Source organism: Betta splendens, chromosome 4 (genome assembly GCF_900634795.4).
Source record: "Betta splendens chromosome 4, fBetSpl5.4, whole genome shotgun sequence".
Lineage (NCBI taxonomy): Eukaryota > Metazoa > Chordata > Actinopteri > Anabantiformes > Osphronemidae > Betta > Betta splendens.
In genome coordinates, this window is record NC_040884.2 from 29,923,592 (window position 1) to 29,949,395 (window position 25,804).

Below are 25,804 nucleotides of genomic sequence, written 5' to 3' on the forward strand. Positions count from 1 at the left end.
CTCCCCATTAATGGTCTTTACGACAGAACAGCAGTTTGAAGCGAAGCCTCAGCCCGCACACCTGCCGTTACAGCCCGTTTAATCTCCCCCAATGGGAGGGAGTCGGAGCTGGCGGCCATGATGGCTTCGGCTTCAGGCTTCTCTCCAGTATTTTCGTGCACCGATCCAGAGTCAGATGTGGGCGGAGCTATGCGTACTGTTTGATGTGTTTGAGTCCGCGTCAATGATCTAGGATCATAGGGGGTGGAGACTACTTAAATATTCAGTTCGATCATTTAACATTTACATTTAACATTTACATTTAACATTTAGACTTTTGCACATTTAACTAAATGTGAGAAAACATGTTATGTCATTTAGTTAAATGTGAAAAAACTAGTTATAGGTGCTCCTTTTACATTCGGCACCCCATACACCTGTGTGGAACTAGACAACTCATCAGACATGATTGGCCACGAATCTGCTACTTCAAGAATTTTGTGACATATTACAAGCTTACTGTCGTGAAGGGTGGGTGTTTAGCCCTCAAGTTCCTACAGCAGTGGAGCTTTCAGAACAATCAAGATGTTTTTGACGTGCCAATAAAACCTCAAACTGTCTGCTGATCTTTAGTTGCTGTCATTGCTCAGAGGAACTGTTGCATTGAAAAACAGTCCACTACACTGTACATTAGGTACATGGGCATTAGGTCATAATTAGTAAAATGTGATAGCAGTGACCTCAGGCCCACCTCCAGACTGGTCCTTCCCTCTGATTCAACTCGTAGCCTGGGACTTTGTGATATGCTAAGTAATTGAATGAGTGACTAAACAAGTGATCATCAAGTGGTCTTTAGGCCTTGGCTTTACTCCCAAAGCTGACGAGGGGCCCAACCCTCGCCTCACACACTGTACACTCTCCCAAGACTCTAGTGGGAAGGGACCACAACGAAGGAAACTACAATAAGTGAAAACAACTGTAGCTTGGTGCTGTATGATTCTCCTTTTTCCACTTTTCCCTCAGCATGGACTGAGGTCCAGTCCAGTTCTCTGGACTGGACCTCAGTGTTAGCACACTCCCCCGTACCATATTGAATTATGTGCTAGTGTATACACACCCTGAAACACACACTTGTGTATGTATGATCAGTGTAAACAGACATCTACGCACACTCCACATGTGCATACAAAGGCACCCACATACACAATTAAACCCCAACACAGTCACACACCACAGTTAATGATGACCAGATGTAGGGAAGTGATGTGCACTGCTTTGTGGTGTGCTGTAATCTCTAAAAACTGGACTGGGCTTTCTCTGGCGCCTTCAATTTTAGACCACTTTTTTCCTTTACTGCAGGTTTCATACCACACTCACAGGCATTGGAATCAGGCCTTAAAGGCACAACTAGCACATTTTCTAAGTGGGTGAAATGTGTGTTTTCTTCTGCTCTTACGAACCTGATCCATCAACCACGACCAGCGGCTTTGTAGATACTTTGCTGAACATCATCATCTTCAGTATATTGTCAACAGGAACAGAATCACAGGCCTCAGCAGCTTGTAAGCACTGTGTAGGAAATATTTGAGAATGTAAGAACTCTTTAAATGTACAAATGCTGCATTTACATTGGAGACATTCAACACAAAATAAACGTCTGTGTTGTTCCCTCAACAATTATCTAGAAATAGATAAGAAAAACATTTACATTTTACAGCATCAAGAAAAGGCTCACTGTCATGCTTGACTATAAAAAATATTCAGTAGTTATATATATATATATATATATATATGAATATATATATATATATATATATATATTCATATATATATATATATATATATGATATATATATATATATATATATATATATATATATATATGATATATATATCTATATATATATCTATTATATATATATATATATATATATATCTATATATATATATATATATATATATATATATATATATATATGAATGCTTGGAGCTGTACAACATCAACAGAACTCTAAGGGCCTTCATTGCAAACTCGAGAGGTTGTGGAGAACCACCCTTGAAGCCAATGGGAAGCCACTTGCCCAAGTATTCATCAAATGTGGCATATACCAAGGAGATGCACTGTCCCCACTGCTGTTCTGCATAGGTCTGAACCCCCTCAGCCAAATAATAAACAAGACTGGCTATGGATACCGACTCCGGAATGGGGCCACCATAAGTCACCTCCTTTACATGGATGACATCAAGCTGTACGCCAAGAGTGAGCAAGACATCGACTCGCTGATCCACACCACCAGAATCTACAGCTCGGACATCGGAATGTCATTCAGGCTCGAGAAATGTGGGAGGATGGTGACAAAGAGAGGCAAGGTAATCCACACAGAAGGGGTCTCACTCCCAAAAGGAACAATAGCAGACATTGAGGACAATTACAAGTACCTTGGAATACCACAGGCAAACGGCAACCTTGAACAGGCAACAAGGAATGCGGCAACAGCCAAATACCTCCAACGAGTAAGGCTAGTCCTAAGAAGCCAGCTCAATGGCAGGAACAAATCCCAGGCAATAAACAGCTACGCCCTGCCAGTGATCAGATACCCTGCGGGAATAATAAGGTGGCCAAAGGAAGAGATACAGACCACAGATGTTAAGACACGAAAGCTCCTCACCATGCATGGAGGGTTCCACCCCAAATCCAGCACCCTGAGACTATACGCTAGCCGCAAGGAAGGAGGCCGAGGACTAGTGAGCGTAAGAGCCACTATCCAGGATGAAACATCCAAGATCCATAAGTACATCAAGGATAAGGCTCCGACAGATGACGTGCTGAGTGAATGTCTCAGGCAGTGGAGAACAGAGGATGAGATGCTGGATGAGGGACCATCATGGGAGGACAATCCCTTGCACGGGATGTACCACCGGAACATAACTGGAGTGGCTGATCTCAACAAATCCTACCAATGGCTTGGAAGGGCTGGGCTGAAGGACAGCACAGAGGCACTCATCCTGGCTGCACAGGAGCAGGCACCAGAGCCATAGAGGCCCAGATCTACCACACCAGACAAGACCCAAGGTGTAGACTGTGCAAAGAGGCCCCTGAGACGATCCAGCACATAACTGCAAGGTGTAAGATGCTGGCAGGGAAAGCATACATGGAACGCAATAACCAAGTGGCTGGCATAGTATACAGGAACATCTGCGTGGAGTATGGACTGGAAACCCCAAGGTCAAAGTGGGAAACACCTCCCAAGGTGGTAGAGAATGAGCGAGCCAAGATCCTGTGGGACTTCCAGATACAGACAGACAACAGATCCCTGGAAAAACAACCGAAATCTCAGTCCAGAAAAGTGCAGTCCTAGGAACAGCAAGGATACTGCGCAGAACCCTCAAGCTCGCTGGCCTCTGGTAGAGGACCCAACCTTGGAAAAAGTAGATGAGACCACTCGCGGAGGGTGAGAATAGAGTGGTATATATATGTATAAAAAAAAAAAAAAAAACTCCCTTCTCACCCCACGCGGGTGGTCTCTCCACCCGCGTGGGGTGAGAAGGGAGTTTTTTATATATTTTTATATATATATATATATATATATATATATATATATATATATATATATATCTATATATATATATATATATATATATATATATATATATATATATATATATATATATATATATATGCAAAACATTAGAAGTAACTTGGAGAAGATTATACTGCATACCAGTGGTAACTCTTGGTTGCTGTGAACTGTCTTGGAGCACAGACACATCTTGCAGTGCAGGAAAAGCAGGGACATGTTAAACCTGGAGTTGAAGGTGAAACTGAAACTTTTCGTATTAATTTGTGTGTGAAGGAATCCCTTCTGAGGATAGAATCTGACAGAGTTATCTTTGGGGCAGACAGTCTGAATGAGAGTGTAGTCTGTATCCAAATTGCTAGGGTTGGAGTGGGGTGAAATGAAGCACGACATGATGGTAAGCCCCAGATTTGGATCTGAAGTGGCTGAAGTGACCTGAAAAATATGAGACAAAAAAAATTATTCTTCAAATATAGGGATCATCTAGATAAGTAGGTTTGTAAGATTAGGTCATGAGAATAATGATCAGCGATGTCTTTACAGGAATACTAGAGTTTTTACTTTCACATCCAGACTAATACAAATGTTTACCCCTCTCGCAGTACTCAGAAACATTACATTACAAGCTAGAGTACAACCAGGATACAATACAGCTTAGCTTGGAATTAACATCAGTCAGTGCTTGGGTAGAACCATATTTCACCAAATGTTCCCCAAAATCTGTCAAACTAAAAACTTTTTTTTCCAGTTTTAGTTTTGCTAATAGTAGTAGAAATATGATAACTGATCGCTGGAAGGATGTGCACCACGTTAACCCCATTTCAGTGAACCACTAGTGAAACTGTAGTAGTAAGTGTCTGGAAACCACATAGGTGCATAAGCTGGTTATTGACACAATGCAGGAATTCAAACAAATCTCTACAGTGTATTTCAGTCTCAGTTTAGATGGTACATGTAGTAATATCTTTCCATCCATAACCACAAGTTAGTCCCCTGAATCATTATTCCTCAGCTTTCCTGTGTTTGGCCTGTCAATGGTGGTATCCTCATTAGTGTGAAGCACACACCCAGACACATACAAAGGATGAAACAATTATACAAATTAAAGTTAGCTTTAGTTTTGTTCTTCTTAAAGTGTATTTCCAGAGATATACATTAGCATACCCTACTGTGTGTGCATACAGTAGTTGGTGGTTTTGAAGGAACAAAAAAAACACTCTCTGAGCATCAAAGTACACTTGTGCACCTTTTGGCTATGCCTCAGGTCAAGTCTCAGCACAGTGTGAGTTCTGACGAGAAGGTTACACCACAGTCTTATACACAGAAAACCCTTTGTAAGTTGCTGCCTCTGGGTCCACGCTTTCAGCCGAGGATCCCTACTGATATTAATGGCATGAGGACCATCACTGGCTACAAGTCCAGCAGCCAGGTGACCGAGGGTTCTGTGGACAGGGCCACTGAACTTAATAACTTTTTTAACAGATTCCAGGTTGGGCCCATAAACCCCCCGCTGCCCATGATAGAACCCCTCACATCACCCACAGGGCTCAGTGAGGATCATGTTCTTTTATTTCTCTAGTGCATTTAACACCATCCATGGTGTTATATGCACCCCCCCCCCCCAATCTCATGGCTCATGGACTACCTCACCAACTGCCCCCAGTACGTCCGCCTGCAGAACTGTGTGTCTGACACCGTGGTCTGCAGCACACATGCTCCACAGGGGACAGTCCTGTCTCCCTTCCTCTTCACCCTGTACAACTCAGACTTCAGGTACAACTCAGAGTCCTGTCATCTCCAGAGGTTCTCTGATGACTCTGCTATTGTAGGACGTATCCAGGGTGGTGATGTCACAGAGTACCACGGACTGGTGGGCAGCTTTGTGGACTGGTGTGGACAGAACCACCTCCAACTGAACATCAGTAAAATTAGGGAGCTGGTGATAGACTTTAGAAAATCTGTGAGTGCTGTCACCCCTCTCACTATTAAAAATGAAAAGGTGGAGGTGGTGACCAAGTACAAATACCTGGGAGTGTACTGACAATAAACTGGTCTGGAAAAATAACTCCTCAGCTGTGTACAAGAAGGCTCAGAGCAGAACGTATTTCCTGAGGAAACTCAGGTCCTTTACCGTCTGCAGCACCATGCTGAGGATGTTCTATGAAGTGTGGTGGCCAGTGTTGTTGCTGGCTGGACAGAGGAGCACCTTCAGCCAGAGGCTGATCAGTATTAGGAGCTCCACAGAACGCCACCAAAGATTCTTCCTACTGGTGGCCATCAGTCTGTACAATTCCTCCTCTCTCTGTAAGGGTTGATCTTCATCCATGCAATAACATGTATAATAAAACTTTAGCTAGTAATTAGACGTAATTAGACACTAGTAATTAGACTTGATGTGAGTGTGTGTAGATGTGTTAGCATTCTTATTTTTAATCTCCATCCTTCTTGTGTGTACCTCCATCTTTGACAGCGAACAAAGTGTGTAAAATAATTTCCCTCTGGGATTAATAAATTTTTTTGAATCTTGAATCTTGAGTTAGCCTTTTAGCCCCAAACACACACAACACAATGTGACCTTGTGGATGCTACAGAAAGATCAGGGCAGCAAGGACTGACTTCTCTATCAGAGAACACATGGCACAGTTTGCTCGGTTTTTAAGAACATTTCAATTTAGAGCGTTAAACAGCAGGATATTAATAATTATTAATACAACGCAAAGTGTACCTCAACAAAGACTTGCTGATTCTGTGAGACAGTGTAGAAGGGCTGAAGTGAAGAGCTGTTGTGCGCCAACGTGTTGTACAACTCCATATTGAACGTTATGTTGTCAACCGGTTGCCTAGCTGGTCCCGATACAATCCTGGGGCGTGTACCAGAGGTTTCCTGGTTCTTCCTGTATGTGCAATTGAACTAGAAAAGAACCACACAAACAAATCCAACACAAATATCAGCATGAATCTGACATTAGATTTCAATGCTAAGCTCTCTCTACTGTGCCTGAGTTTGACCCCATTAGGAAAAAACAGAAAACAGGGTAAAAAGCTAGGGGATACCATATGAATTACAATGCCTAGGAGGTTAGAAATAGGTGAAGCAAAGGAAAATAAGTTAGGGAAGATGGAAGAAGATGGAGAAACTTAAAAATGGAAAACATCAAAATTAAAAAAACAGAAAACATGGAAAGATAGTGACATTTTAGGAGCCAGATGAGTTGTGAGTAGCACTAAGAGACTCTGAGAAATGCTGTTTCCTACAGCTGTGTTTGATTAACATAGAGATCTAGATAATCAATGGTCTCAACTTGTCAACTTTCACCCTGCGATAAACTGCAGCTGTCACAGAAAGAGCACCACAATGAGCCCAGTGTCTTACCGATTTTGCCTGTGTCTCTGTAGGTTCTGTCCTTATTACGTCCACTGGATCTGGAGTTCTCTGGAACAGCAAATCTCCAGATTCCAAATCCTCGAAACTAAGCGGGCGGCCACTCCCGTCCCTTGTCTCAGCAGGATTTATAAAAACCTGTGATTCACAGAGCCGGCCATGAGTTAGTACCTTGCACAATTGCTTTCCAGATTTTTTGTTTCAAGTATTCCTGCTAGTAGTATTACTAAAATCCAACGAGGGCTGGAATGTTTGAGGTGAGTCACTAAAATATTCTGGTGGCCAAAGACTTTAAAATATACCCAGATAAAAAAAAGGTTTTTAGAGTTCAGAAGTTATCCCTGCAACCACGTGCAAACACAAAAGACAACCTTTGCAATGTACCACGTTTTCAGTCTCCAACAGATTAAAGTGCTGTTCCCAATATTCCCCATAAAACATTTTAAAAGGTTGGGGAGGATGTGATTCATCTTTGCTTGTTAGAACAAACACAATGATTGAATGCATTGCATAATAATAAAGGTTGCTGGAATTGTCTAATGTGAATGTTGAATCCCTTTAGAAACAAGTGTTCACCACGACATACTGTAACGTTTAGAAATGAGTTCCAGAAAATAGAGAAGCAAAATAAAGTATCTAAAATATCCCTTTCATCTGTTTTAGATGATTCTAAAATGTTTAGGATAAAATGACTGGGTACGAAATAAGCTATTCTGAACCCCAGGCAGCATTGCATGAGAAACTGTCATGCACGTTCAAGTTCTGTTGGCCCCAGCTCCTGTTGGCATGAAACCATTATGATTAAATTCAGTGCTCAGATGAGTTTGTGACAGTTTGTTTTAAGGAAAAATTGATGCCAGATTCTCTGTACTAAAGACACAATCCAGTGATGCTGTATAAAAGCCAGCATCTGTGATAGTTTGGGCACACGACACTGGAGACTTGGATAGAGTGTGTGTAAAGATACTGTGCCATTGTTGCCATGGACAAACTGTACTCTATGCTCTCATCAAGGCAATAGCTCTTCCTGCTAAACAAGAGATATTTCAGCAGGACTAGGTCAGGTCTCATCATGTACATGTACTGTAAGGTACATCAGTGTGGCTTTGTGCAATGCACTGAGTCTCCTTTGTCTCATTTTAAAAATGTATTGTACATTATGAAAATAAAACATGATAGTAGCTGAAGTCTAGTGAATTCGTCAAGATTGAAGGAAATTGCTAGACAACACAGACTACAAATTTAATGGATTTTAGAAAAAGTCCAAACATTTCAGGAAATGTGGTTTGTACTGTAAAGTCACCAGTTCTCAGTCTTTGTGTAAAAATATATAAAACTTAATGACACTAGTCCATGTTTTCTATTTTCCAAAATGAAATTATTATTTTTTTAACATATTTGTGGAGTGAGTATAGACGTCAGAGGTTTGAGTGGATATTTCCTATTGCAGCAGCTAACTTTAGGAACACACACTGTGTTTGCATTAAACTGTAAAATGTCTAAAACTTCGAGGAGTGGTGTCCTGATACAGGCTACAATGTACTGTAATAACAGGTATTATACTCACAGAGTTTATGTGGAGGGCCATCGGGCTGCTCAGCATGGGATATACTGTGGTCCCACAGCCAGTCAGAGGAGTTTCCAGTGTGTAATGGGTGGCATTGACTGTTGCTTTGCATTTTGGATCTTGGAGAGTAAGGTTGACGTGCGTAAACCCATTTGCCTGAGAAGACATCAAAAATGCCACGATTAGACATAACTTTTTTATTGTCTTTATTAACCAGATTTCACAACTTTAAAAGAAAGACAAATGTTAAAGCAGTTGTGTGAGACTTTGAGTTCCCTGGAATAAACAAACCCTACAAGGTGGTCTAGCTTCAACCTCAGCTTCTCCTAATTACAGTTTATGCCAGTTTCCATTCTCTGATGTGGGCTGATGAAGCTGTCCCTGCGTACAGATCCCAAATGTTGGGAACAGTCCTACAGTAGTTGCTGCAGTGGCAGACCTTATAAACCAGGAACCATGGTGAAGAAAATGAAATAATGACAGATTCCAATTCCACCTCCAGTTACATGTATTTCACTTTTGTAGACCTGAAATTTCTATTAATGACCCTCCTAAGTTGATGCCACAGGTGACCAATTGACCTATGTTTAAATGTGTTTTTACTGATTGTCTTTTACCAACCTTTATATGTTTATAAAATTTAAAGACTGTTTTTGTTAGAATAAATAATGTGTCTTGGTTGAGTGCGTGATCAGTAGCATTATGCTATCCACTCACCTGCAGGCTCTCTTTGTCGATGCTGACCACCATCCTCGTGTCCTCACATTGCACACTGAGGCTGACATTCAAAGTGCCCTCTTGATCATCAGGTGCTTCGTTGTCCACCTGCCGGTAGTCAAGGGAGGAGGGCAGGCTTTCAGAAATGAATGGGGGAAAACGGAGGGGCAGATCGAAGCGCCGCAAAGCAGTTCCAGGTCCTGGATGAGGATTAGACTCATGGAAGATGGGGGGCCCTGGAGGGAACATCCTCTCCAGAGTATCCACCATGTCTGGATTTCAAACAAAGTTAGAACATTGTGATGCTGTTTTCACAGGCAGGAAAACTTCACAACACAACAAACAATATTAAGCTTTAAACACAAAGGAGTAGAGACATGTTGTACGCTGTTTGCTTCAGTTTACCTGGCTCTCTGAGTCGAATATTAAAGTGACTGGCCACAGGTGTGCTGGTGTAGGACGTGACTGGACTGTGGACATGCTCTTCTGCCCATTTGATCAAAGCTTGTGACCCTGATGGTAATTGTTGCTTGGGGGATTTTGATACTTGTATTAGTTTCTCTATATCGGAACTAACACTGATGGTGTTAGACGCCTGTGGACATAAAAGCAGAGGTGTAATACTGTAAGTTTCTTCATATAAATATATAGAACTTCCAAATGATTGTGATCCTTATTCACACAAAAGATATAATTTACTGTTCAGGAATTATTACTGATTTTCAACATCAAGTACAGTCCTGCACTCATTCTGTGTCAAGTGTGAGTCATCTGTTTGACTATGATATAATAGGCGTGCTGCAGCTCGATCTATGTAGAGACAGAAATATTTTAGTTCTCTCATGCCCTGATTCATGCCCTGCTCAACAGCATACACCTGCTCTGTGTGATTGGAAACTAACTCTCATAGCAATTTCCCACAAAATCTTTAGAGGCCATCACATCACATGCATAAAGATGAACCATGATTCGCAAGAATCACAGTCCTGCTTGTTTTCCAGCTATCTCTGTCCTGTTAGACCGTGGAGTAGGTCCAACAGATTGTACAGGTTCCCCTTGATCAAGTAAAAAATGACTTTACTGCACAGTACATCAAACATTGCAGCTTTTAGTGCCAGAGCTTAGAGCTACATCAGCTATAGTATGACACACACTGTTTGCTATTTAATGGGCTGCTGAACATGACAACAACTCATTTTTACACATTAAAATGGTGAGTACTGGTTACTCTAGTGATCCAAATAGCATTACATTCAGGAGAAATGCAATGGCTTACATAGGAGTATATGGAATGACTTGAATTTCTGCAGCACCTACAGTTTTAAGATCAAGTGTTTATGTACTGACATTTTGTAAACATTTTTTCTGTAAAACACACTTTATTGCACTAATGAGCTCTTTCGTGTGTGGTAAAGGGTTTCCTGAAGCTTAGTAAAGTACTTGAAACAGGCGCTGCTCATAATTCACTGACGGTAGGCAGCTCAGTTCAGACTCTATCAGACTCTATTTGCAGCAGCCTTGGCCTTGAAAATATGTGATTCCTCACCACTCCTGCTCTTGGCTGTCTGAATGTGATGACAGTCCCTGGAGCTGCTACACTGAAGTTTCACAGTTCTTCTTAACCTGTTATCTCCACCTTCTCCTGTATAGTGGGGCACCAGGCCCAGATTCAACACACATTCAGATGTGACAAATTCTTAGGTCACTCGTGCAAAGTGATGACACTTCTGCCTATGTTGTAACTTGTAATCAACTGTGATGTGTGATAAAACGATGTCAAACCTCAGTGGTGGAGTCTGTGAAGGTAAAAAAAAAACATTTCTAGGTGTCTGCTGTCTCGTGGCCAGCTTACCAGCACACGGAGATTGCCAGTCACACGATGGGCTTCAATGACCCAGTTGACAGACTTGGAACACTTGAGCACTAAGACAACATCACGATGCAGAGGGGCATCATCTTCCAAGGGTCGTAGATTCACTATGACATCCACCTGTAAACCTCTGGATAAAGAAAGAAAAAAATAATTCTAGATGGTTAGATTGACATAGTGCTGTTGTGCTTTCTTTGTCTGGCCAACTAATTAAAAAGCTGGACAAACTCCTAAGAAACACGCAGCCATATGCAATACAAACCAGATAGCACTACATTGAGATACAGATCAGCTACCAACACATTCCAAGATTTGTGGTCTTTTGGGTGTACAGAATACGTACTCCACTGGGGGAGTGAGAAGATTATCTGGCAACCTGAACTTTAAGAACAAGTTATGAAATATCTTTCTCAAAAGAACCCGTGTTCATGTTAGTTCCCATCCAAGACAAACTCTATAGAGATTAGTGAGAGAATTTTGACCTCAGAAATAAACTATGACAACACATATTCTTGACTTTTGACCACTTTAGCTGCTCACCTGCTGGAGTCAGGTGCATGGAGATCAATGATGTGGACTTCTTGGTCTTTGTCAGGTCCAGACAGGACACATCCCTTGGATGCCTGTGGGTCCATGTACCCGCCCAGGTAGTTCAGAGACAGGAAGTTGGTATCAATCTTGCAGGTGTCAGAAAACATTGAATCTGTAAGTGGAGAGATGTTTGTGTTTCTAGTCAGGGGTTCTTTATGGTTACATCTGATCTCCAGGAGGCAAAATACAGATTCTTTTGAATCAGAACTTGAGGTCATCTACAGAACAACACCCCCTGCTTCCTTGAGGAATTTAATGTCAAATTCACAGATACTTCAGTAGGGTGTATGTTTGCTTTGAATAGAACTGTTTTCCTGCCACCATGCACAGTATCTGGTATTTGCATTGAGTCCCATCTAATAATGCAGCACTATCAAGGCCCAGTCTGTTTTAGGATGTGGTGTTCTAGTTGGCATGGTCTGTCTTCCTATCAAACTAACAACACGGAAAAATGTCTGTTCATCTCACGTGGAAAAGCTAAGGCAGAATTCTTACACAATAACAGGACAATGATATTCATAAGCACACTTAATCTACTGCAACCTTCCAGGGTTTTTCTCCTGAAGACTGTTCTGAAATTTGTTAACTAACCCTAGAGAACCTTCAGAATATACAGCATAGTCTAAGTTAGAATCAGGAGAAAGCACAAGACAGACTTTGTTATCGGGTAAACAGAGATTTAGGTAAAATTTAGACTGAAGGTTGGCACCTTCCTCTCCCATAAAAATTGTTAGGATTGACCTTGGCTTCTGACATGAGTGAAAATCTGTCCATCTTCACGAGAACACTACTAATGATATGAGGGAGTAGAAATCTACAGCTCTTTGCTTGAAGTAAACATCATGGCACATTGGTCTTCTGCCAAACCAGTCTCTTTATGACAGAAGCCAAACTCTTGAAGGCTCAACAACTGCATACCTCTAAAGAGCAACTTAAAGAACAGAAGGAGAGAGGGGGAAGAAAACTTAGCGACAATTTATCACAGACAGAAGTGAAGCCATTATTTCTCATGGCATGGGTTTTGCTTTACACATGTGGCAAAGGATGCTCATTAAAAACAAGATGTCCTGTCTAAGAGCTGATGTAAGGAGAATTGGACGTGCTTTCTGTTCACTGCACACCAGAATCCAAGAGTCCTCAACTTAAACATTTGTGAACATTAATCATAGTCTCTCATGAGACCCCAGGTCTTACACACTTTAAAAGCATTATTAAATGTATGTATTCTATTCTAATAAGTAGAATAAAAATTTTAAAAGTATAATTCTATTTTAATAAATATAATACACAGAGTGATGTGAAAGTATAGAAGGAAAATGTTTTTCACTGACATCTGTTCAACCTATGCATGCCCTCTGCAAAAACGTGCAATGTTACAGTTACAACATGTTGATCATTGCAGTGCAGTAGCTTTTTTTAATCAAATTAGTGTTAAAGTGTTCTAAATTTAAGTATTTACTTAAAGTGATTAAGTCTGCTAAAATCATCCAGTGTATTAAATAATATGTCCATAGTGCCATAGTGTCAAAGACATTCGGTGTGTTTTTTTGGTCGAACATGTCTTAATTGTACAACCCAGAATTACCAAGGGTGTTAAATTGTGTAAAAGGGAGAATGTTGGGGGAAGACAATTTGTTCCAGAACAGCACACGTAAACCTTTAGCCATGGCTCAAACACAAAAGCTAAGTAAAGTTATGAAAGCTAAAGGGGAATAGAGAGGAGTGCCTTGCAGAATAAAGCTATGTTTGGGAATTTGGGGGAATCTACTGCACACCTTCTCCAACTTTGATGTAGATGTCTTGGGTCATCCTGAGCTCAGAGAAAGAGGTGACTGCCTTGAACTTCTTCTGGGCCCAGTCGAGCAGATGCATGTTGCCATGGGGAAGGTCCTCCTTCTCAATCTGGCAGGAGAGGGAAAAGTTTCCCGGCTGAAAGTGTACCTCAGAGCCCACAGATACCTTATGGAGAAAAAAAGACAAAGAGACTGTTGTTATTTTAGCTTTATACAAAATTATAGTAAAAGCCAAAATACAAAAGGAGATAACTATACAGTACGTCTTCTGCAGTCCATTCAGCTTTAACAAGGTCAACCATACATTTCTGAAGTACTTAAATAATAGCAGCATGCTATAATCAAAATTCCTAACATCTGTATTGTCGGCTGCGAAATGTACAGTATGCGAGTGCTTTTACTAATGACAGCTAAAATGAAACTAGATTTGACCTGACAACGAGAGCACCAGACCACTATACACAATACTACTGTGGAAATATTTTTGGATTTGGTGAGATTGTGTTTGAATAAAACACACAGCTACAGTAGAGTGCTAAAAATATGGAGGGCAGAGAAGTTCAGATGTGAGTTTTAGGAGGGACCACCTTCTGGCACTTAATAGAGCTCACTCCATGTGCTTTATTTCAGAGAGATAAACATTCACATGTGCTTAAAACCAACTGCCCAAACAATAAGTCCAAGGGCACAGTCTAGACAGCCTACCTCATTTTATTTCCTTGCTTATTTTCCTTTCCTCTAAGGTATCCTATTTGTATGCATGAGCTGAGCCAGTACTAGTAAACTCAATTAAAATTTAAAATCCATTTAAATCCAGGACTTCGACTACATGAAATCTATTCTGTGTGACAATGTTATGAAGTTGTCCCTTAATTGTGATGATGCTTTAATGGCAATACAAAAATATCCCTTTGGGATGTTTAGGTATCTCAGACATAACTATTCAGATCCCCTTATGCGCAGCATCTGTCTGACCTCTGGACGCACCTCTTGATGTTCCTGGCATTGTCACCAGAGGCAGTAAATACTGAGGCAGAGTAGACAGACACTGTCGAAGAATTCAGGTTGATTTTATTTTTAGTATTGTTAGCTACAATAAGAAGGGAAAAGAGAAAGATGGAGAAGAGAAAAGATGTGGTGCCCTAAGCCGCCAAGGAGGGGCTGGTACCTTGCCAAACTCAGCAGAGTTTATCAGCGTAATTGCAGGAATACGAATGTAATTAGTCGCAAAGAATTAGAAGGGAAAGCCTGAAAGCCAAACTAGCTTCAGGCCTGCCAGAGTACGGCAAACCTCAGGAATCTGAAACAGGGAAGTGATAGACCCACTGCAGGCTTTAACAACATCCCCCCTCTCTTTCTTTTTTTCCTCCATTTGCCCAGTTTACTACAGTGACCCTTTTTTTTGTTTGACTGTTAGATAAATTAAATAATTGTAAAAAAAAATTAAAGCCTTGCTAAATTAAACTTTCATAAAAAAAGCCCTTCTTTTGTCATATTAGCCTTTAAATTCAAGACATTGTTTTATTCTTTTATTTTTGTGTTTAATCTTTTACAGAGGAAGAGGAAAAATGTATATGAATATAACTATTTGCATTAGCTGTCAATCAATACACAGCTTTTTGCGAAGTGTGGCTTTAGTTGTAAATTTAAACAAACTACCATCAAAAAGTAATTCTGACAGGGTGCACTGATAAATTAATTTTGTTTGTGCTTATGCCAGTAGTTTCTAGAAGAAACAACAACAACAACTACACATCTTTCCAAGTCTTTCAAATGAGTTTTTTGTGGTTATCGCCAAAAACTGGATGCCCTGACATTAAAACATATAAAACTGTGTTTATGGTATTTAATGTAATATATAACTTGGCTGATGAGGCTAAATAGAAAAATTGTTGAGAAGTCACTGTGAACTCTTTACTATTCATTACAACTGAAGGATATCTGCCAGTGCTGCCTGATTTGAACCAGCAACAACAGGCAGCCCTTCCTCTATATAAGCATCAACATATTACAGCCACATGTGCAGTAAAAGAAAAGGCATGCCTAATGTTTGAGATCAATTATGACTGAGCTGTAATCCTCCACTGCACTAAGCAACGCTCTAACTCAGAGAAGAGATATATGAGAATGCAAAACTCTGTGGTAATATTAGTGTAATAAATGGCTTTGTGGCACATTTTATCTTCTCATTCTTGAAGCGATACAGGGAGCTAATCACGCTGCTCCCTGCAGATGTGCATGTGTTCTTGTGAACTAGCAGGGTCTGTTGTGGAGAAAACAATACCATATGTCTCAGCGCCACTCTGGAGCATTCCTCTCCCATTCCTGTGTCCAAATGAAAACCAAAAACTGGCTACCCTTGTTTTCCATGTAAAAGTACACAGAGAAAAGAACCTGTGAGCAAAAGAACTCTACAGTACTGTATATGATAAGCTTTCAAGTAATGAAAGAAATACAGGAGTAAAAGAGCAAGTTTACATCATCAACAGTAAGTTTTACAGTGTAGCTCCATCAAGAGTCATTAAACATATTCTCCAGATCCACCCATACAAACATGCAGGACAACTCTCCTCCCCTAACCCTCAAATGACCACCAAGTCAACACAGTGCACTTCAAACCTTAATGTCCCTTGGTAAAATAATATTTTGCTTAATTTCATTGTTCACATTGAATGTCATTTTAAGCCCCTAATGAATCCTTCCTGCTGCTCACTGACAAGAACTACTGCCGAGAACATATTTAACAACAAAAAGCCAGAAGAGGCCAGTGGACAACATCCATAGTGTGCTTAACATGTTTGAAGCTCTTCCAGGCAGCCCATCTGTGTCTGCAAAGCCCAAACACTGAGACCAGGAAACAAGGGCTGGCAGAGTTGTGTGGGGAGTCCATTTAGCCCCGGGAAACTGCACCTTCCATGGAAAGTCAGTAAGGGATGTCTGGCAATGTTTCTTTGTTCCTTAGTCTTAATCCCAAAACCATTACTAAATTACAAAATTGTTTTGGGGGTATCATCTGGTGTTCTTTGTTATGTGTTGTGTTGGGGTTATGAGAGTTCCTAAATGTAGAGTGGGAGGAAGAGCCTCTAGCGACCGAGCTCCTCTTAGGCTTAGGCTGCTGGCGAATGTCCTGTCTATACTGAGCTCCTCTGTTTTTCCATCTATTTATTCAATCCACTGACCTGCTACAGTAAGTAAAATTGTTCTAATTTTCACCTGTACAGTAGTTGTACTTCTCCCTCATCTACAGTTATTTTCAGAGTCTGCAGTTACTGGTCCAACCATCCTACCTGTGTGCTGTTGGTGCTTGTTGTTGTTCTTTTCTTTCTATCCCCTCACCCCAACTGGTTAAGAACAACAATTAATAATTTAATCAAAGGTAAAAAGTTATTATTATTTTACTTTGTTGTGATTTGGCGCTATATAAATAAAATTGAATTGAATTGAATTGAATTATTACATATGAATATACAGTATTTGTATATATGTACAGTAGTATATATGTTTTACATTTTATTTATTGGCTACAATTAAACATTTGCTTAAGCAAGATTTGTTGTTACCTTATAAAGTTAACAACAACTTTTGTTATGAACTGGCGCTATATAAATGAAACTGAATTAAAAAAATAAGAAATTTTATAAACTGAGCAGCCAAGCGGTTATATATTTTTCCCTTGTGATACAGTACATTTTACCACTGCAGATTGTTGTTTATTTTCATGCATTCCACATTAAATAACTGGTAAAAGGATACGTGCAACTGTTTTGTGCATATTTGCAATATGGGAACTGAAAACCAGAAAAGAAGGTGAAGGTGAAGTGTCATCTCATCATGGAGAGAACATTAGCAGAAGTGCAGAATCTGGAATTCTTCTGAGTGGTAGCCATTAAAAGGGCCTGCACCACCAGAGGTCTTTGTCCTGTCACTCAGAGACAGAAATACTTACATTAACACCTAATTCAGCAGGCGCCTGAAGTCAATCAAAGCCAATACCTCAGCTTTGTCTCACTGTAGCGAAGTCCTTCATCACTCTTAAAACTCCCTTTTCCCTCCACTTCCCCTTTTTCTCAACTTTAAAACTACACCTTTTGGTCAGATGAGTATGTTTATAGGGGGCCAACAATGGTTCTATATTATTATGAAGACACATGTCTTTTTGTTTGTATGAGAAAAACAAAAGCAGCTACTTTACACATAAAATTAAAAAGCAAAAACTTATTCTGCAAAATCGCTGAAGTTCAACATCATGAGTTACACTGTACAAAAACAGCTCTTTCTTCACTCTTGGTTTTAATGAGGGCTGCCAGCTGTTCTCTATCGGACAGCAGTGACAAGGGGAGACATTTAGAGTGATAATGACCTGATGATCTCTACAGATAAACCCATCTCAACTAGCTTGAAAAAATACAGACGGGCCAGATGCTCTCCATGACGGCCTTTTTGACAGGAGAACACTTCTTTCGCTACAGGAAATAATAATTTAAAAAGCATTTGGCACTCAGGCCTTGTGTTCAAGCTACAGTAATATGCATGTTGCGAAAGACGTTTTTGGTTTGTGCAAGCTCACCGGTTGAGTCGACAATATCATGCTAATACTTTACCCTCTAACTAACTGTTTTCTTGTACAGAAAATATTTTTGATTCAGTGAGGTGATTTTGCTAATAGGTCTGCCTGGTAAAAGTCATAAAGTAATTTTGTCAGGAATAGGCATACTACTGAGGTAGTAATGTCAGATGGGTGATGAACTCAAACCTCCTTTGCCTTGTGAGATTGGTTTTCATGGCGGGATGTTTGGCTCATGAGAACTATGCATGAAAACACTCAACCACATATGGAAATAATCTGTGTACCTGACACTGCAATCTTACAAAATGCTGAATGCAACTGAAAATGATCACTACTGTAAATGATTGCAACGACATAGCAAAGCCTGCAGAACAGAACAGAAGAGAAGCAATGAAGAGGTCAGTAGCATTGTATCATACTATAGTTAAGCTGCAGCTAAGGCCTGAGGGTCCCACTTTGCTGTGATTTTCTCATGTGATCCACAGGTTTTGAACAAGGGCACTGAAGCAATCCATTTTTAAATTTCTTTAGAGTTTCCCAGCGAGGCCCCTTGGTACCTTTACTAAAAATGGCTAGGTCTCAAGGGGATGTGCCTCCAACTATAACCCTCACAAAACATCTTCTCTTCTTCCTCCATGTGCAGCCTGGTGCCAACCACTTTGCAAAGTTACTTTTAGAGATTCTGTTCTGTTAACACAGACTGAAACTAACCAATCTGCTAATTTCATGACTACTTTCTCCCGTCTTGTGCCAGTGATGTTAAACTATATTTTAACGTGTTACCAAACTAAGATGATGAAGATAACCACAAAGATGTCTTTGAAGTTTTTACTGGAGAAAATCATGTTAAAAAAGCAAGCTGATTATGCCCTTTCACTGAATGCAGACTGGGTACCAACTGTAGCAACTCACTGTTCTTAAAGCAAAGTCCAGTAAATGGTAGTAGATATCCATCCAAAGCAAAGCCTCAGTGCTTTACTGTGCTATCACACATTCCTGTTCTAAGTGTTTTGGTGGTGTATGGATACGCCCCGTCTGATCTGAACAGCTGCCAAGCTATCAACAGGAGTACTTAGAGGGAGGGAAGCAGTGAGGTCCTGCGGTTGTGTGAGTGTGAATAAAGCTGACAAAGTACATTTTACAATTTTTTATAAATAAATGTTAAACTGTCATGTAGACAAAGAGTGATAATAGACAAATGCCTTTAAAATATGTATAATTTACATACTAATCAAACTTGTACTACCCTTATATATTGTACTGTACATGTACATTATTTTACAAGCATGCAAAAATGTTGCGAAACAGTTCAAACATTACTTATGTATATGCTGAGGTCATTGGAACATCGCAGACGTGTGCAGTCAAAAAAATGTTAAAATGGGAAGCAACTACTAGAATGTGAAAATTTACATCACTTCAAGAACAGGGCTACTGAAACAAAAATACTGTTTAGCCTGTGAGGAAATGAAAACACGGTTTTGGGAAGTAGGATTTAAATGCATTTAGTGATGCTGGACTCACATGAAAGGTCCGTCTGATGCCCAGGGCCAGGTTCTCTGTCCTGATCTTCCAAATCAGTGGTTGGGGAGAGTTGAGCACAAAGACCAGGGGCTTCTGGTGGCGCATCAGAGACTGGATTGGCTTCAAATGCAGGTCAACCTGGTAACAGAAAAAAAAAACGGAAATCAAATATAAGTCCAACTGACAGGCAACTGACAACTAACCATCAGTATACTGATGGAAGTAGAAGGACCGACAGAGAATTCACTGTGATCAGTCACTGTACAGTACATAGCATGGCTAAAGAGAAAACACTGTCCACCAAAATATAAACACGATTATTAGGCAACAAATAGTTACTATGTGTAAATGTAACTTCAACACTGTGGACGTTTCTTTTTTATCTCACTTTGTGGTTATTTATGTACTGGCTCTGCTGATAAACTCACTAAGGCAATGTGCTGTACTGTCCCTAAAAGGCACTTGCTTAGGTTTGTATTGTACCCTCAGCGGAATCTGAACTTTCACACAATGGTGTCTTTGTTAATAGTGGAAAAAAAACAGAAAGTGTTGCTTCTGTTGCCATCTCTACATCATGCAGCTATGGTTCTCAGGCTGCCATTAAAATAGATTTTCACAGTCTGCTGGTGACACGGCAAAAACAAATGTGCTGTTTTGGCATCTGAGCTGTTTTTTTCCCGTTTTCAGGGTTGGATGTGACTGGCTCAATTTAACCAACTCTAGTGAGGTTAAATGTTACATAGCAACTACGCCTTTTATCTGAACTTCAAAACACAAATGATAGAAGTGACATTTCTAAAAACAAAACCTTGTTAAACTTTTAGTTGTTCCCTAAAGCTTAGTCAGAAACTGCAACTCTTGCGGATGAGCAGATGCGCTTCACATCTGTATTCCCAGGCTAATTATATTAGAACCATCCTGTGTGTCAGCACTTAAAAGCTGTATCTCACTAATTCAACCCACAAGGCTTTGCATTATATAACGATCGGCGCAATAACTCAATCAGTCATGGCTTGCGAAAATATTGGCCTTTGCTTTCAGCGGTAAATATTGTAGAAATATTGCCTTTGTTCTTCGACTGCAGCTAATGGTGGAACAAACGGTCTCTATATTACAGTACCAGCAATGGAGATTGTAAAAAATAGTGACAGTTTAATACCAACAGCATTTAAAGTGTTTGTATGATTTAGACCAATGAATGACAGGAGATTATGTCCATACCTGTTGTTTTGATGTGGTAATGGCATTATGAAGACATATGCAAACCATTACATTTGACAGCGAGTCCGCTGTACTCACATCTTCTTTCTTTGGGCTACTATAAATCACATTACAAACAATACTGTGCATTTTTAGATGATAATTGTATAACCACTAAAACCACATGCAGCCTAGGCTCTCAACCAAACAAAAAATTAATAAATTCAATATATCTTTGATGTGGTAAGGTCGAGCTTTGACAAAAATGTTTTTTAGCAGCTGTTGATTTTTCTGGTTACTGTCACAAGCAAAATGAAAATGAAGTCAGATGCCTTTTATTAGCATTATTCCAGGAATTGAACAGAAATCTACCTTAAGTTCCAATAGGCTGTTTTTCTAAAGGCTAATTAATATGTTCCTCGCATGCTTCTGTCTGCACTACTTTAGTCAAGAAACAAGACAGGCAATTTGCTCTTATAAAGTACAAGACTTGTGATTCTTTACATAAAAAGTATATGTTTACTTTACCAGCTTGTTACCCAAAATTACCAGGAGCTGCAGATAATGAACATTGTTCTGAATTTTCCAGTTGAACTGCAGAGCTTTTAGTTCACAGCCCTAAAAGCTGTGGAGCTGCTCATCCTGTCATTCTGTGAAGTTAATGTGAGCTAAAACAGCTACCCTGCACAGCTGTCAACAGTCTCATTACAGGTCCTCAGCCAGATCCAAGCTGTGACTAACACTGGAAGAGTTGACATACATTACTGTACTATCAATTTCTCTCAATTACGTTTTGTAGGTTTAAGGTGACAACTTTTGAACGTTTCTAAAGATTATTTGATTTTATCTGCATTCAAACTTTATCCTGAAATAGTAGTGTAGCACGTACATAGTTTATGTGCGTGCAGCCATAGAATAAGTGAGAATAAGTTGTTTCCTGTCTCAATTTGTAGAGGATCAACAACCAAGATATAATGATACTGGACTTGGCTTCGAGGACCTGGCTTAGACAGATGGAGAAGGGAGGCAGAAAAAAGGATTAAACTGCGAGAGGGAGTTGTAAAAAAGATGAAGAATTTTAAACCCAGACAGAGACACTTCCAGAAGACGTGAGTCACCTGCAAACACACAAATAAACAGAGTACGGAGGTGAGAAAGTGCCAAGAAGCACTGAAGGAGGAAAAGGGGAACGCTGTGGCAACTGTTACTATTGTTTTTCAAATATTACTAGGTAATCAGCCACAATACCAAAACCAGTACTGCAGAATCCAAGCAACAACAGCTGGTGCACATCTCAGCCCCCGGATTTGCTGTCACGAAGTCTGTTAAGACTGAACATAGCAAAAGACCTTGTCATGCAGCCAGGGTGTGGACAGAGGAGGTGCAGAAACGCCAGGCATCAAAGCAGTTCTAATACTGTTCACAGGAATCAGGTGGTGCTGAGTTGTTCCTGGTGCAGCAGAAGAACCTGCAGAGAGGCTCTGCTAGGGACGCGTGATTGATTATCAGGGGGCTGGCACAGGGATTTGGGGGTCCAGTGTACATTACAGGGGCACATTTGCCAGCACCAGGAGTGAAGGCTTGTCCGAACCTATCATGTTACTGAAATCAAACTCCACACAAGGGACGACAGCTGTAGCAGGATAAGCACATTCACAGAACTTATCATTAGTGGTGGTAGCAAGTGCAACAATTGAAGTATTGAAAAAAACAATACAGCTTCAACTTTAGGCTCAATCAATCAATACTGTACAACAACAATCGCAGCACCAACTGGAATATAACACAAATAATAAATCATGACTTTGTTGTACTTTAAAGCATAGTACACGTCATTTTCAAGTTATTTGTTTGTCCTGCCTTAAGCATGTTATTGCAATTCCATGAACTTTCAAGACAGTACAATGTGATGCTTTCTCTGTCAAATATTGTGCCCACTAATGTAACCAGCGGTGGCCCTGCAGTTAGAGCAGTCAAAGTATCAGTGCAGCAGGAAGAGAGAGTTTCCTTTATTGACAGGGTTAATTAAGTGCTTGATGATCCTTGCGATTCAGAAAAATCAAAACATCCTTTAATTAGCCAAAAAATGAGCCTAATCTGGTAAGACACTCTCCCTCCCCAGGAAATAATAAGACAAAAAAATGCTACGTGTCCCATGATATAAGGTAAAAAACATGCTCAGGTCTGAATACCAACAAACTTTCCCTGCATGCTTTAAAGACAGTAGTATTGAGTGTGGGTAGATTATAGACAAGCTAGTGTGTGCGGAATTCAGGAACACCGCACGTTTTGAAAACAAAGAGAGAAGCCTAAGAACTACAAACACAGGACTGGGGGAGAGGGAGAAAAGCTTGGCGTCTGGGACCCATCATACAGTGTTATCTGATGTGTCTATATATGTGCATGTGTCTTGTCTGTCTGGATCTTGGTTCTTTCTGGATCATAGAGAGTGTATAGGGAAGTGGGAGCTGGGGCAAAGGCGCTCACTGGCAAAGGGGAGACGGGCCAAAATCTGTTGACCGCTGTTATCAGTGCCTCCAACATACTTAGGCATAAAAGGGATGCTACCTGGAGCTTCTCTTGAATGGTGATGACAATCAGTCTGCCTTTAGCTTAGCGCTAAGCTGCAACAAAACAGACCGTAAATACGTAAAAGGCAGACAGGACCCCTGGATAGCAATCTGAGTGATATGGAAGAATGGCGGGACATGCTGGAGAAAAATAACACTCCACTTCAGCAGGGAACAAACCAAGTGCACATTCTGATTAGATTAAATATGATCACTGAAAAAGAATCCAAAAAGAATTCTACACTGATTCATAGTTCTTTGGTTTAAACTGCCTTTGCTGTGTCGTCTATAGAAGTATTTACTGTGTGTCTGCCACTAGCAGTTTAACTGCTGGGGGGTAAACTCTTGACATTGCTCCACGCTGTGATCTGCGACAGCAGGTACATTTACAGGACTACCTTTTGTTCTGTTACCCACAGCTGAACCCATAAACACGATGCAATTAAAATTGGAGTTCCAGTTACCAAAAAGCACTTGTGTTGTGCACCTGCAAGGGCTAGTACAAGTATCGTTTTACTGTATAGTATAGGAACTTTAAGCAATATATTTATTAAAACAATGTCCTTCCAATCTAAAGAGGAAAAGGTTCAATATATTCAAGAACAGTAAAAGAACTGTTTGTCTGGACTCCTGTCTGTCCGTGCTCTCACTAGGGTAGATGCCTGCTGAACACTTCCAGTGAGTCACTCACCCAGTGATAGATATCTGTGAATTCCAGCTGATAAAACAATCATCTGCTCTGCTTCACCCTGATTCAGAGCCAGTGGCTGTGTTTGATGTTTGTCTTCGGTAAACTGAATAGGGAAAGTAGTAACCCTTAGCTGTTTTGGTTTATTTTTCACCTTAGAAACCACATGAATGCCCAGAGGGTGTCTATTTCTGAGTTTTTTTATATTGTGCAGCAACTTAGGAACAAGGTGCCTGTGATAATACAAGCTCTGCCTTAACACAGATGGGGTGGTCACTTATTAGGAGGGAGGAAAATGTCACTTTTGGCATGTAGCAAATGAAACACGTGGAAAAACGTTTGGATTGGATACCAATACTGCTGAACCAGAGCAAGGGAAAAGAAAAAAAACACTACAGATGAGGTCATTGTTTTGGTAGAGCTTAAGTGGCAAAATACCAACACCTACAGGTCAATACTCAACCCACAGAAAGATATTTTACCTTAAAATCCCAAAGGTTTAAAAGCTTGGATGAAATATGAGCAGTAAGTCTGGTCATCCAGCTCACCCTGACTGTAACAAATCGTATATTTGTTAATCTATAGGACTTTATTTTTATAATGAGTTAAATTTGTAAAATTATCATTAGAATTATTTAAAGAACTGAAACACATGAATTCAACCAGGCACCACGTATTTAATGTGAATTGCAGGCCCATCCTACAATCACTTTAGTAAAACCCTAAGACCCATCCAAGCATACTGCCTTTCCAACCTGGCCAGTCTTTCTATAGAGGCCCACATGAGTATTAGGAATAAAAGCTTTGATCAGGACCACTGGAGCTGAAGAAATCATCACTCTCTACTTCAGACAAATGTCAATACCACTTCCGAAGCAAGATAGCATTACCAGTACTAGTCATTTTACAAAAAAAGTCTTTAAAAATAACCTACTCCCTAGAAGAACATCTGTTAATGTCAACATCTATAAAATAAAAGAACATCTATAAAATGTCAATAAAAAACTTTAAAATTCCAAATTAACAGTGTCACTAACCATTCTACACTGTAAACTGACACACTTGTTAATTAGTACACACCTAAAATGAATCACAAGGATTATTAGTGAAAACCTTTGCTTACATTATATACCAATAAACAGGGGCATATCTTTTGGGAACCATGAACACAACAAGCACTGAGAAAGAAAGTGGTACCGTATAACAGGAAACTATTCCTAGACCTACAGTACATCTTAATGTGTAGTTAAAACAGAGGATTACGAAGATCACATTTTATTGTGGCTATATAAAGAGGAATAAAAAAAAAGATATGACATTGATTCATTTTCTTTAAACCACATTTTAATTGAAGACAGACTGGTGAACCATTTTCAGAGCAGCTATAAACACATGACTAGAATACTAAAATATAACTGTGCATGTTTACAGATTTATACTTTAATTAATAATTACCACATTTACTCCTTCTGCTGTGTAATTCCGTGGTGATTACAAGCTCTGTGTGTGAGCATGTCCCAGACAAAGCACTATGCACAGTCACTACTGAGGTGTTCCATCTAATATTGGCCCGCAGCCAAAGTTTGTATTGAGTCAAGTCCAGCTGTGCCTTTCTTTCTGTGGTTAACAGTACATACCCCTCCATTACTACCAATACAGAAAGAGTTTAATGGCGCAGGCAGGAAACAATTCATTTTCTCCTGTGCTGTCTGTAAATATGGACAAGCTGCAAAATGTACCTTGACGTGACGTGACAAAGATGTGAAGCAGACCTCACA

At 40.1% G+C, this 25,804-nt stretch overlaps 1 protein-coding gene across 2 annotated transcripts in view; it reads right to left on the bottom strand.

The window, feature by feature from the left end:
- tgfbr3 (transforming growth factor, beta receptor III) overlaps positions 1 to 25,804 on the bottom strand; it is a 65,811-nt gene that overhangs the window by 15,703 nt on the left and 24,304 nt on the right. For both annotated transcript variants that reach the window (XM_029146273.3, XM_029146272.3), the window contains exons 4-14: positions 19,569 to 19,706; positions 13,460 to 13,643; positions 11,634 to 11,796; positions 11,076 to 11,223; positions 9,629 to 9,818; positions 9,224 to 9,495; positions 8,507 to 8,662; positions 6,931 to 7,077; positions 6,283 to 6,468; positions 3,702 to 3,992; positions 1,440 to 1,548 (exon numbers count right to left, since the gene is read on the bottom strand). In XM_029146273.3, coding sequence (XP_029002106.1) covers positions 1,440 to 1,548; positions 3,702 to 3,992; positions 6,283 to 6,468; positions 6,931 to 7,077; positions 8,507 to 8,662; positions 9,224 to 9,495; positions 9,629 to 9,818; positions 11,076 to 11,223; positions 11,634 to 11,796; positions 13,460 to 13,643; positions 19,569 to 19,706 — 1,984 coding nt within the window. The remainder of the gene's footprint in view (positions 1 to 1,439; positions 1,549 to 3,701; positions 3,993 to 6,282; positions 6,469 to 6,930; positions 7,078 to 8,506; positions 8,663 to 9,223; positions 9,496 to 9,628; positions 9,819 to 11,075; positions 11,224 to 11,633; positions 11,797 to 13,459; positions 13,644 to 19,568; positions 19,707 to 25,804) is intronic.